At 44.5% G+C, this 12,550-nt stretch overlaps 1 protein-coding gene across 1 annotated transcript in view; it reads left to right on the top strand.

Moving 5' to 3' along the window:
• MEI1 (meiotic double-stranded break formation protein 1) overlaps nucleotides 1–12,550 on the top strand; it is a 38,212-nt gene that overhangs the window by 15,930 nt on the left and 9,732 nt on the right. Inside the window, exons 14-22 of the mRNA XM_059472571.1 lie at nucleotides 90–231; nucleotides 1,622–1,733; nucleotides 2,395–2,455; nucleotides 3,706–3,803; nucleotides 4,501–4,675; nucleotides 4,768–4,915; nucleotides 5,473–5,745; nucleotides 8,757–8,922; nucleotides 10,945–11,049. Of these exons, the coding sequence (XP_059328554.1) occupies nucleotides 90–231; nucleotides 1,622–1,733; nucleotides 2,395–2,455; nucleotides 3,706–3,803; nucleotides 4,501–4,675; nucleotides 4,768–4,915; nucleotides 5,473–5,745; nucleotides 8,757–8,922; nucleotides 10,945–11,049 (1,280 nt within the window). The remainder of the gene's footprint in view (nucleotides 1–89; nucleotides 232–1,621; nucleotides 1,734–2,394; nucleotides 2,456–3,705; nucleotides 3,804–4,500; nucleotides 4,676–4,767; nucleotides 4,916–5,472; nucleotides 5,746–8,756; nucleotides 8,923–10,944; nucleotides 11,050–12,550) is intronic.

Here is a 12,550-nt window from a genome sequence, read left to right as displayed (position 1 = left end):
AAATTGTGATTAAAATGTAGTATCTCCTGGCTTCCTTTACAGAGTGAGGAGGTTTCCTCTTCCCTCTGTTATCCACTGTGTGTTTGTAGGTTAGCAGTGGAATTCCAGGGTGACTTCATGGCCCAGGAGAATGCTTTCACTGCCCCCAACTCTGAGAGCAAAGACACACTAAGCAACTTCTCTGAGTTCCTGTTGAGGATTTGTGACAGTCTCTGCATCCCCATGGTCATGGTAGGATTTCTTTTGAACTTGGTCTGTTCCGTGGGTACCTGGAAAGGTGCTGTCAGGCACCAAGAGTGGGTTGCACAAATGGTTTTTTGGGGAAGAGGACATGTCAAGTAAACCAAGAACAGTTGTGGCATTTGCCATTTTTTCACAGCCAAATATGGAATTGCATAGTTCATGCAAATGACAGTGTATGCTCTCAGAGGGTGCAAAAATTCATGAAGTTTCCATGTGGATGTCAGTGTCTTTCTTCAGGCTGTGCCATCCCATAGCCTACCTACCATGCTGTGGGATCCATTGCAGCTCCAGATGTGTCAGAAAATGAAGGGTGCTTGAGCTGTTGTTTCCCCTTCTGCCACTTTTTCAAAACTTGCCTGTGTCCCAGAGAGCTGCCATGATTTGCACGTGCAATATTGTTTCTATGCTTCTTCCCAGAAGGTACTGATGAGGCTGCCCAGTCAGCATGGGCAGTATTGAGCATTGTTCCTCAGTAAGGCCTGTGACATGATTTAAAAAGTAGCTGTGGAGACTCATGAGTGCTTTAGTGCTCCATACAGGCCTGTCCCTAAGACACTTCAAGCAGAATTGTCAAAAGAGTGGGACTTTTGTTGTGGTTCCTAACATTTAATAAAGTTTGCTTGTGCTTTGTAGCGGGCACTGGTGTATGGATTCTTGCAGTTAGGAGCTTGGAGATGTTTTGGTTGGTGTTTTCTTAACCAATCTCTTGGTAGGCAGCTGCAGTGGCATTGCTGTTTTCCTCCCTGACGGGAGGGTGCAGTGCATGTCCAGTTTGGCAAAGCTGGAATCAGTGTTCTGTTTCTTGCTCATTGAACTTGGGTAAAAATTAATGGACTGTGAGAAAATTGTCCAGTGACCTTCAACAAGAGTGAGTTGAGTCATTCTGTTCTAAACAGTTCATGGTTGGATTCTGTAGAGAGCTCAAATGCCTGTGTTTGCCACTGCTCAGTGAAACACTGAGGCACAGGTGTTAAGTGTTGCTGAGGTCAGCTGCACTTAAACATATGTCCTGTGTTGTATAGGAGAATTATCCATCTGACCTGTGAGAGCAGTAACTCCCAGGGCAATGTGGGCAGTAGCGTCAGTCACTGTGCATGAGGGCCTAACTGGTTGCCTGCTGGAGTCCAGGAGAAGTTTCTTATCTGGTGGGATGTCTTGCAGAGTTACCAGCACAGCTCATAGCGCTGGCAGGGGAGTTAGTTGTGTTCAAAGTGCTCTGTGAGCCTGCTCTGCTGCCAGGCATTTTCGTTAAAGAATTGCTACTCCATTTGTTTGGATTTAGAAACCTGACTTTCTGGGCAGGCAGGAGGCTGGAAGGAAGCTGCTGCCTTCAGTGTTTATAGCACCTTGTGCACCTGATGTATTTATCTTCCCACAGAGCTATCTGGAAAGGGCTGTCAGCCCATCAGTGACAGAGGTTTTCATCTCAGCACTCAGTACCCTCTTTACAGTGGTGCCAAGCATGAGGAATAAGTTCTCCAAGAAGCTGGGTAGGAGGGTATTGTGGGATCATGTTCTCTGTGCTCTTAACTGGTGGAACTTGCTGCTACTGCATATTAATGAGGCAACGAGCCTAACATTGAGACTTCATGTGGAGGATTCTATTACAGAATATTCTTATTCTATTATAGAATAAGAATAGAGTGCATAGTTGTGTTCAGCAGGATGGAAAAGTTATTTGGTCTAGCAATGATGATGGGAGAGGTTTCATTTTGGATAAGAATGTTGTGTTAGCTTTATCCTTCCCTCTGGAATAATTCAGAATTGAATTGGCTGTTCCTGTAGACAGGGATTATGCTGGAATTGTTGGTGGGATTTTCCTGTGTAGAAATCCTAGTTTAGTCTATGTATGCCTTCACACATCAGAGAGGTGATGTAGACAATTCCTCTGTTCTAAACATGTGAAATGGGCAAATCTTCACGTCTCCTCCTGAGAAAACAAAGTAACCTCAGATACTCTCCTCACACACAAACTTGGAGTAGTTTACTTTCTGAGAGGCAGCCTAATATGTATATTCTTACTGGGATGGCCTGCCCTCTTCACCAGGCTTGTATGGAGATGTGTGGGGGTCATTATGGGACCTGCCTACTCTTTTTCTTATCATACATGTTCTGTGCTCCTTTGACATCTCTGTCTTGCTTTCTGCCTAGCATCCTCGTCCTTCATCCGACTGACACTGGAGCTGAAGGCCAGATTTTGCTCTGTACAGAGGTATTGTGATGTGTGCATTGTTAGTGAGCCTAAAATTTCCAGATGAGAAAGTAGATCATGCCTTATCTAATACACCTGATTAGGCAAGATGAGAGACTCAGGAATGGTTGTGTCTTACTGAAAAATGCAAATGGTTACTGACAATGGAAGAGCTTGATGTGGGAGAAGGGAGAAGCAGTTTGGTAGGGGGTGGATGGATTTACACGGCATTGTGAGAATTCTGTGCTCTGTCGTGAGTTGCACAGATAGAGCAGCCTGACTTTGGAGTAGTCAGATCAGTGGGTGTTCTGAAGAGAAGTACCACTAGCATCAGTTCCATCTGAGCTCTGGCTTCCTAAGCATTTACTACCACTGTTGTTGTTCCTCATGGTGTGATAATATATTAGAAATGGGGGGAAGGAGGATAGCTTCAGTAGCAGGTATTGTAAAAGATCTCCTGTAGTAGAGGCTATGATTTCTAGGCTGAGGAGTATTTGGGGAGACTCTCTGTGGGTCTGCAGAGATGTTTCACCTCCTCTTTCCTGTGACTGTACCTCATTTAAAAAGTAAACAAAACACAGAGCGCTCCTAGTCCAGTTTACTAGTGTGGAACTTCGAGTGAGGGCATTTGTGCCTGTGAATGCACAAATTCATTGTGCCTGTGAATGCACAGGTGTGTGGTGGGAGTGATCCAGGTTTCTGAATAGAGCCCTGTGCTGTGCCAAGGATGGCGTGTTACAGATGTCTGCTTATGTCCTGTTCTGCAAGGAGATGGTTGGAGAGAAAGAAATGCCTGGAAATAGCTGTTCTCACCCTTTTAGTTGCTATTTTGGCATTCTTCAGTGTTCATCCCTGGCAGTGTCATTGCTAAAAAATCCAAGTGTCATTTGCCAGTGGAATCATTGTATTGTGAGCTGCCCTTAAACATCTCTCATTCTCTGCAGTGTTAGGGTCCTGTCCTTATAGGACTCTCTGTGTAGACAAGGTGTGATGGCTGTGGGAGTACCCCACTGTATTCACATGGGCCCAAGGTATGAAGATGTTCACTGTTGTCACTGCACACACCCCCACATCTGTGAGCTGACAGTCCATTGGGAACTCTTAATTTGCCTGGAAGCCTAGGCTGGCTCCTAGAGTCTTCTTGTGATGGGGCAGGTGTTTGTATGTGATCCTTCAGTAAAATTAGGTTCTGGCAGACAGTGTGTGATATCAGAAGTAGGAAGAGGATATTTCTAGCCTCCTTTACTGTCTCTTTCTGTTCTTCTTCACAGTAATCCTGTCCTGAATCACACCTGTTCCAGCTTCCTCTGCAGCTTGTGCCTGAACCTTTACTCAGCCACAGAGAAGACGAGAACTTCTTCTCAGGAGGGCAAGTTTGGGGAAAGAGAAAAATTGCTTAATTTAGTTTGAGGCCCTGCCACCCTCTGTTTGGGCAACAGGTGAAAAAAAAATAGAAAAGGACAAAGGAGAAGGGAAGGCAGGACACACAAAGCTTGACTGAGGGATTTTTTTTCCCCAGCTTGTTTTTAAGCTGGTCCAGTAAGGACCAGCACAGAAAACGCTGAGAAAATGCCTTTTGAAGAGTTTGGAACCCTACCTGAAAGAATGCATTTCATCTACCTATGGTTTTGTTTACATGGGGGCATTTATTAGCACAGCTGGGCATGCTTAATTGAAACAAAATTACTTGCCACTGTCAAGTGGCATATCTGCAGATTAAGGTAATTTTTTCCCTCTGGCATACTCTATAAAGCCTTCCTGTAACTGTAACTTTCCATAATAGGTAAGTCCCAAACAAATGAGGTGAAAGTTTCTACATCAGAAAAGCCACTTCTCCCATTAGCAGTGGTTGGTTGCCATACAGGCAGCATCAGCAAAGGGCTCAGAATCTCAAACAGATTGTGTTTTTTCATCCTTAAAGTGTCTTTTCATCCTTAAAGCCAGTTCTGTTAAATCAGGTTTCACACCACTATTGATGCCAAATCACAGAGGTGTGCTTGGTGTATGCAGACTGTGGAGTTATTCCACAGACATTGCTCATCATTTCCTTATGTTTTTATTTCTAGAGCGGGAGATGTCTGAGCTCCTGCAGAAGGGTCTGCCTCAGTTAAACTACACCATTGCTGAAAGCCTTCTCCTCCTGTCTGAAACCCCTGAGCCTTTCTTTTTGGATCAGTCTCTTTGCAGCCACCAGCACTGTTTTGTACTGCTCTTATACTTTGCCTACAGCTTTGGGGACAGGTGAGCCAAAACTATACAAAGCAAGTGGCCATGAATTGGTGTGTAAGGCATATCTATTGTTACTGTTTCTACTCCAATCTCCTTCAATGCAGGTTTGTTCCAGATGCAGAATTATTTCTAGCTGTAAGAAATTTTCTCCTGTCAGCACAGGACCATGGAGACTGTCTCCCTCCACACATACTCAGAGCTGCAGTTTACCTCCTTGCTGTCTGTCAGGACAAAGGCAAAGCCCTGGATGTGGTAAAAGATTTCATTCCTACCTCTTGGAGCCTTTTTGCTGAAGCTAAGGTTTCTCCCCACTTACATCAACCTTCTTGTAGAAAGTATTTTGGCATAGGTGGTGAGCAGTGAATGAGTGAAGACTGTGCAGTGCATCTACACCCTGGAAAGTTAACTATGTAAATCCACAGGGGAATATAGATATGACAGAATAAACTTGTGTATGTGTGGGAAGTGTAACTGCGTTGGATAGGCTGTGAATTCACACACAGAATATATTGAATTTCATAGCTCAGGCTCCCAAACACATCTCCAGCCTCTGCAGCAGGCTTTCTAGTGTTCCCATATGGCTCTTTGCTGCTGCACAGCTTTGAGTTCTGTATAAAGCCTACAGGTTTCTTAGCCTTTGTGATGCAAATGGGCTTCACAAAATGATGTTTAACTGATGTGTTTGATTGTCTACTGAAAAGGCAGTGTGACTGTTTCTTGCAGTAAAGTCTCATCACTTCAGATGCTTTATATTCAGTATTAGTGGTTATTTTGTTCTCTGTCTCACTTCCCCTTTCCCTCTTTACCAGAGGTTTTTGTCTACCATAAGAAGGATCCTGGATAATCTTCCAGATCTGAGCTTGGTCTATGTCCATTGTCCTCTCCTGCTGAAATTCTTCCTGCGCTACCCTGAGCTCATGGGGAGATTTGGACACCAAGTCCTCCAACTCTGGTTTTCCTGGGAAGACTGCAAGCAGACTGAGGTTGAAGAATCTGATCTTGGCTCATCAGATCAGCTGAACAGTGCCAATCCATTGCTTCCCATTCTGAAGAGCAATTCCAGCATTTTGCTTATTTTACTGGTATGTGGCTTTCACAAGGACAGGCTGCTATCTTGGCCCTGATTTTGGGGGCTTTTTAGTTCTTAAAGCTTTTAGTGATGTTATGAAATAAAGGATTTTGACAGAAGGGGCCATGTGTGTGTACACAGACTTCCACCTGCCAAGGAAGCCTTATGTGGGAAATGGGACCTTGTATGTGTGTTATCTCTTTCTCTGTCATCCATCCACTGTGACAGGAAGAGATTCTCTGAGAGCTGGCTGGACAAGGATCTGAAGAGTTGTGCTGATGTATGTCATGAAAAATCCCATTCCTTCCCCTATCCAGATACACAGCTGGGTACTTCAGATTCTTCAGTGCCAGCCTTTGAAGAAGCTGTTTTGCAAATCTGGGAGCAAAGCTTTGCTACTCATAGATGAGAAGGGTATAATGAACAAGAACTGTGAAAAAGCAGTGTGCAGAGAACAGGTCTTGAGGGCACAGCTTTCTGTTTGATTGAGGTTTTCATTTTGCCTTGTTTTAACTGGAGACTCTTGTCAGAGAATTTTGAAGTACTCTTGAGTTTTTAGGACAGCAAATAGCATGTTTTATTGCTCTTAAAAGATAAAATAATAGTCTTGTGGCAGGGAAAATTAGTGAGTTCAGGAGAGAAAGGGGTCTTGAAGTAGCAGGCTAGTGCGTTTGCCTATAGCTGGTGCGATGAGCTTTATTAACCCATGTACTCATGAAACAGTTGTGTTCTGATGGCTGCTTAGAGGCTTTTTCTCACTTCCACTGCTCTCACCTTCCCATCACCCCTCCCCATCAGTGGTCTCTTGTCCCATGACTGTTGAGCCAGTCATATAGTAAATATTTGCTAACTTTTCCACAGAAGAACATGAGATTTGCTTGTAAGGGCAAAAGCTAAGAACTGTGATATTTCTTCTCCAGTCCCTTAGAGAAATTAAAACTAACTATCATTGAGAAGGCAAACCCATGTCAGCAGATGGTAAAGAAGTAAGAGGAAGCAAGGCTTAACTCTGAGTGGACATCCACTGGGCATTACAGAACATGTTTGTTCTGATCTACGAGGCTATGGCTAAATTTTAATATCTGATGTTACTGAAATGACTGCCAGGAGGCTTCTCAGGTGGGGCAGTTCTTTCACAGTTGGGATGACATTGCAGGGTAGGTAACAGCATCCAGGCATTTGATACACTGCAGAGCATTAGTAAAAGTGAGCAATGAGTTCACCTATCAGGACAAATTAAGGAAGTGAAGTATCCCATGAGGCTTGTCCACTCTGTTACCTTTGGCAGTAGTTCTGGAACCTGTCGCTCCATAAACTGAAGCAGGTCTGTCAATAAGCAAAACATAAATGGCGTCTCCCTTCCCTGAACTGTACAACATTCCTGCTTTCCCTTCTCTGTCTTGCCATATGTTCTTGCAGAAATAAATTCAATTAGCTCTGTTCCAGTCTTTAAAGTAAGTTGTAATAAGTCACAGGCTTTGACAATTCACCTTTCAGTTGTGGAAGAGCATAATCAATCTGAATTTAGATGGACTAATAAAACAGTGCAATATGCAGGGCTAAATATACTGTCAGATGGAAAGAAAACTTATGAGATGGATAACCTAAGCCTCTGAATGCACTAGTGGACTGGAAAGGCCTCTGCATGGTACAGTGAAACAAGAATGAATGTCCTTCCAAGGATGACTTCTTTGCTCATCTGCTTTAAATAATTGCCTGGATTAGATATAACAGATGGTTAGTGACTTCATCTGAGACCTTGGGCTTCTGGGTAGGAAGGAACTGATTAACACAATGGTGCATTTGCCAGGACCAGAGAGGCTGTGGCCATTGCTTCATGTCATTTTTTGCTCTGTGTGCTCATCTGGGGGTGAATGTAGTCATGATGACACACTGTCCCACTTGTCTTCTCCATGCTCCAGGTCTGAGGTGCTCTCTCAGAGAGCAGAGATGTTAGATTACATTCCTGAACTTCATATGAAGCATATCTATGTCAGCAGAGATAATTGTGCCAACATCTCCCTGCCCTTTGTTTGTGAAAGTCTCTGCTAGAGACAGGAACTCATCTCAGAACTAGAGAGCTTTTTCTGGCACAGACAGCCTGTTCTTTCCTTCTTTGCTTTCCTTGGGTATGGGGTCCCACAGCCATTTTCTCTGCATCATCAAAGCCTGGATGCATTACTGGGAGGCAGCAAGCTGTCCAGGCAGGCTGTAGGCTCAGTTGCTGAGACCAGTTTCCTGTTTACCTCTTCAACTCTACCATTGCAATGCAGTAGCCAGGACTACTGCAGGAAGAGAGGAAAGGTAGTGCTGGCCTAACATGTGTTGAGATGGTTATATTATGTCAGCACTACCAGGCATTTTCTGTCTGATATTTATACAACTGCCTCTGTACATGCTGTGCAATTTAATGTTATGTACCTCAACATGAAGACTATGCCCAAATTAAGCCTACTGGCTGTGGGATTCAGCTCAGAGACTCCAGAAAAAGCCCTGTAGTCAAGAGGCAGGCTTGTGAGCTGTGTACATGACTCTCCCCTTTCCTGTGATTGATTGCTTGCCCAGCTTACCTATGTTTCATGCAGTTTAGTTATGTTACTACTACACATAAAAGGCTGCCAGCCTTTTGAAAGTTGGGAACTATGGACTGACTCATAAGCTTGATTTTAGACAAGCATCTTCAATATGCAAGCTGATTTTTCAAAACAACATGGAGAGCAGAGGTACCAGAGATTCTGTTCTCTTGTTTGGTTCTCCCTTGTCTAAAACTGTGACCTTAAATATATGTTACCCTTACACTCACAGATCCAAATCATTCTTTAAATGGGGTATTACTCAGAGGTGCCTAACAGACATCAGTCCTTCTGCTTTATTCAGTTCTCTATTTAATCAGGAGATACTTAATCTTAATGGTGCTTTATTAGGCTGTTTCCCAAGGCACCAGATTACCATAATGGTATTAAACAGTGGTGACTTCTGCCTAATCAGGGTAGAAAGGTAATGTGTTTGTTTCTTCCTTTGCAGGACCTGGTCTGCTCAAGCTCTGTGGAAGTGGCTTGGAAGGTGTTGATGACTCTAAGGACCTTTCTGGAAAGAAATGAGGATGTGCTTGTCTGTGACCTCCTTCGGAGCAGATTTTTACAGATTCTGCAACAGCTGCTGGTGGAGAGCAGCTCAGCCACCCTACAAGGTGACCCCACCTCTGTGATTTGGTCTTGCTGTAAGATCAACTAGCCGTAGGGACACAGTCTGGGATAAAGTGGTTCTGAACTGCTGATGTAGCTTCAGTACTTACCTGCATGGGGAAATGGACAGAACTGTACTAATTTAATTTCCTTTTTCAGAGATTCATTTTGAAGTGAGAGCCTTTTTTCTAATTTAGGTTGTTCTGGCTTCAAACTGTGATTGTTAAACCAAAGCAAGGTTCTTTTATACTGCTGTCAGTGTTCAAATGGAGAGCTGTGCTCTCTGTGTAAATCTTCCTGCTTAATAGGGGCCCAAGTGGTGGCTGAAAGACATCCTCCTTTTTGCCTCTTCTTTGTGCAAAACAGCTGGGTGTGCCTGAGGATACACAGTTCCCAGGACACAGAAATCAGGAGCAAGTGTTGAACCATTCATGGTATTGATCCCCAAACAGGGACTGTGGTATCATCAGATCTTATAACTCTGTTAAGTCTCTCAAAGGGAGCAAAGCTGTGACTGAGGGAAGTCCCTGTTTTCCTTACTAGCCCTGTCTGGGATTTTGGAACTGTTGTCCCAATAAGAAAGGTGCTGTGCAAACCAGTCTGTGAGCTTGAACTGAAAGAGGGAGCAGTGCAAGGATGTCCTTGGCTCTTTCGGGGTAGAGACTTAGCACAACTTTTATTTGTTCCTGAGGGGGCCACTGATGCTTTTAACAGCTCTGCTGTGTTTGGAATGTTTTGTTGGGCAGCAGTTGGGATGGAAAGTGTTTTTGCTTTACCTCCAGCAAAGTCAGTAGGCTGGAGGAGGGGCATTGAAAGAGGGGCATGGTAGAGCATGAGGCTACAAGATCTGCTAAGTCTGATCTTGTTTGGAGTTGTGCACATTTGAACTTGCATATCCCTCTGCTGCTGATCTAAGGATGCCAGGAGCTGTGGGGAGGAAAAGTGTCCATTTCCTATAGGGAGTCAGACCTATTCCTCCAAATCACTGGTGATGGAGGTAGGACAAAAATGGCTTTTGCAAGATTTGAGCCCTTCTGCTGCTGCTCATATGTGTAGCTCTTCTTTGTATTGCATCTTGAACTTGTTAAATGACATCCTGGCAACCCATGCAGAAAGTCAAACACCAGATGTACTCTGGAGACAGACTTCCTTGTCTCCCAGCACACAGGCAGCTCTGTGAGGCCTGGGGTAGTTAAGTCCAGGGGATCTGCATCCCTATTCAAACAGTAGCCTGCTTTTAGACAAGAAGGAGGCCCAACAGTGGGACTCCATCAGGAATATGTTAACATTAAAGACACCCATAAGTGTTTTCTCCTCAAAACTGAAAACTCATGTGCCTTTGTGGAAACATTTACTGGAGATGATAGTTGCTTGCTGTAGGTATGGCTGTACACAGTACAAAATCTTAACCTGTTTACAGCACTGTAAAAAAGTGAATAATAGGGCGAAGATTGCTCTGTGGGGTTGGTGGTCTAAATAGCCCCATTTTCCTTACATACAGGCCCAATGTGTGAGGTTCTCACTTCTGTCTCTGCCCTTCCTTGTAGGATGGGATGGACAGCATTTTTGCAGTCTCACTAGATGGAGGAGAGCAAATGCTGTGCAGCTGGGCTGCTGTCAAAACTAAGAGCAATGGTCAAGTGGGCAGGAAGGGAGCAGTCTAGAAAGGGCTAATGACTTCTAGTTTATTAGCAGGATCAATTTCAAAGTGTGAGGAACATGCTCCCTACATAGCTCATGAAGGGTATGAATGATCTTTTGTCCCCCTTCTTTAGTTGCTTCTAAAATGGTGTAGGCAGGATTCAGGTGTGACTCAGGCCAAGCCAGAGTGACAGAAAGGGGACCTGGTCCAGAGGGGACTGTAGAGATGAGAAAAACATTGGGGCTCTCTGTGTGTGGGTGTGGGTGTGTGTGTTTGTGTGTGTGTGTCCTTATCCTGCAGCCAGAAAATTAACAATTCCTGACACACTTTAAGGTACAACAGTTTGGAGTTCACTGACAAGCTGAGCTGTCTGTGCCCTTCTTAGCCAACAGGAACCTGCCTGTTTTGCTGAGCCTTCTTTTCCTGGTGCAGCTACGGAGCAAGGGCATAAGGGAGCTGGACAGCACAGACTTCAAGCTGCTTCACCAGGGTGAGTATGTGCATTCATCTTCTCCCAGGGAAGTGTTTGTTAATTGCTCCATAAGATGATTAGGGGCTTGCTCCTTGTCCTTTGAGAGAAGATTGACCTTGCATTATGGTAATGGTTGCTTTGAGATGCTTTCATAGCCAGAGCATTGTAAAGAGTTGTGGTAACTAACTCAGTTAACAAGGCCCAGGTTCTCTTCCTCTTGCTTTTACAATGATTTTTTTTTTCTCTGAAACCTCACAAGGTGGCCAAAGTATTCACCTGACCATGACAAGATTTCAGGGTCAGTGGCTGTTGTTGGTTTGGCACGTGACCACTTGGCTGCTGTGCTTCCTGACTCATTCCTGTCCATCCTTGCTATTACAGTCTGGTGGGGCTTAGGCTACAGTCTTGTCCTGTTAATCAGCTATCAGGAACCAGCAGTCTAGTGAAACTGGGCTTTCCTTGGAATGTGGATTCAGAGTATATGGCTCCCAACCAACTGCAGGGCTTGCCCACTCCACCCCAAAGGCAGAAGAGCAGGCTGTATTTACCATACCATAACCTGCTGCCTTGTCTGGTGATCCTTACTTGGTGGCTTCTGTCTTCTTACTTGGCTATTGGAGGTTCATATAGCTGTGAAAAAAGAAAAGATAATAGGAGGAAAGTTCAGCTGATCTGTCCTCTCATCTCTTCCCCACTCTGACAAATTGGTTTCTCCAGCAGACTTTGAAGGACTAGCCCCTTCAATTTGAAATGTTTCATATCTCAGAGCTGCCTGTGTTGCCCTTGTAAAGACGTGGCATTTCTCAGATATTCATTAGCCAAGGGAACTGGGGGTCTGGAGGAACCACAGCCTCTTTATCCCAGCCTTTTTAGCCGCTGTGATTTTAGAACACAGCTCAGCTTCTCCCAGGAGCCACAAGCCCCTTTTCTCTTGCTTTCTGCTTTGTTCTTTTTCCCCACAGCTCTCTCCCTACCTCAGACACCCCATTTATTCCCCCCTTGGCTGCCCAGCTGTGTTCTCTAGGGGTGGATGTGCAGGACACTTCTCTAATGAGGCCTCTTAGATAGAAGGGGCGTGTTGATGTGTGTGTTCTGAGAATTGCTTACTCAAGTTTTAAGCTCTCCAGAAGATCTCCAATGACAGTTTTGCTGAGCCCTGCAGTCCTGGATTTCCCTCCCTAACTCTTACTAAACATTGTTGCTAAGTTTGGTGCTTGCAACAAACATGACATTTTACTCCTGGTGTGAGCAAATTGGTGAGAGTGGGGGAGCACAGCTCTCCATGGCTTTCCCCAGTCTGGTTGCCATGAGAGACAGTCACCTGGTTGTTTATACTTATTCTAGTACTGGGATCAAACTCACACTGTGGAAGCAGATAACTCACACTGCAGGTTTTTCTCTGTGGAAACAGATGACCTAAAGTCCATTGCTCTTGGATTCATTACTGCCCAATGTGATATGTGCACTCTAACGTACCTTTTTCAATTCCTCTCCCCGCTTCTGCACTCATCCTTCACTG

This window comes from Ammospiza nelsoni, chromosome 5, assembly GCF_027579445.1.
Source record: "Ammospiza nelsoni isolate bAmmNel1 chromosome 5, bAmmNel1.pri, whole genome shotgun sequence".
NCBI lineage: Eukaryota > Metazoa > Chordata > Aves > Passeriformes > Passerellidae > Ammospiza > Ammospiza nelsoni.
The sequence above is the reverse complement of the archived record's forward strand: the minus strand, read 5'-3'. Positions and strand labels throughout refer to the sequence as shown.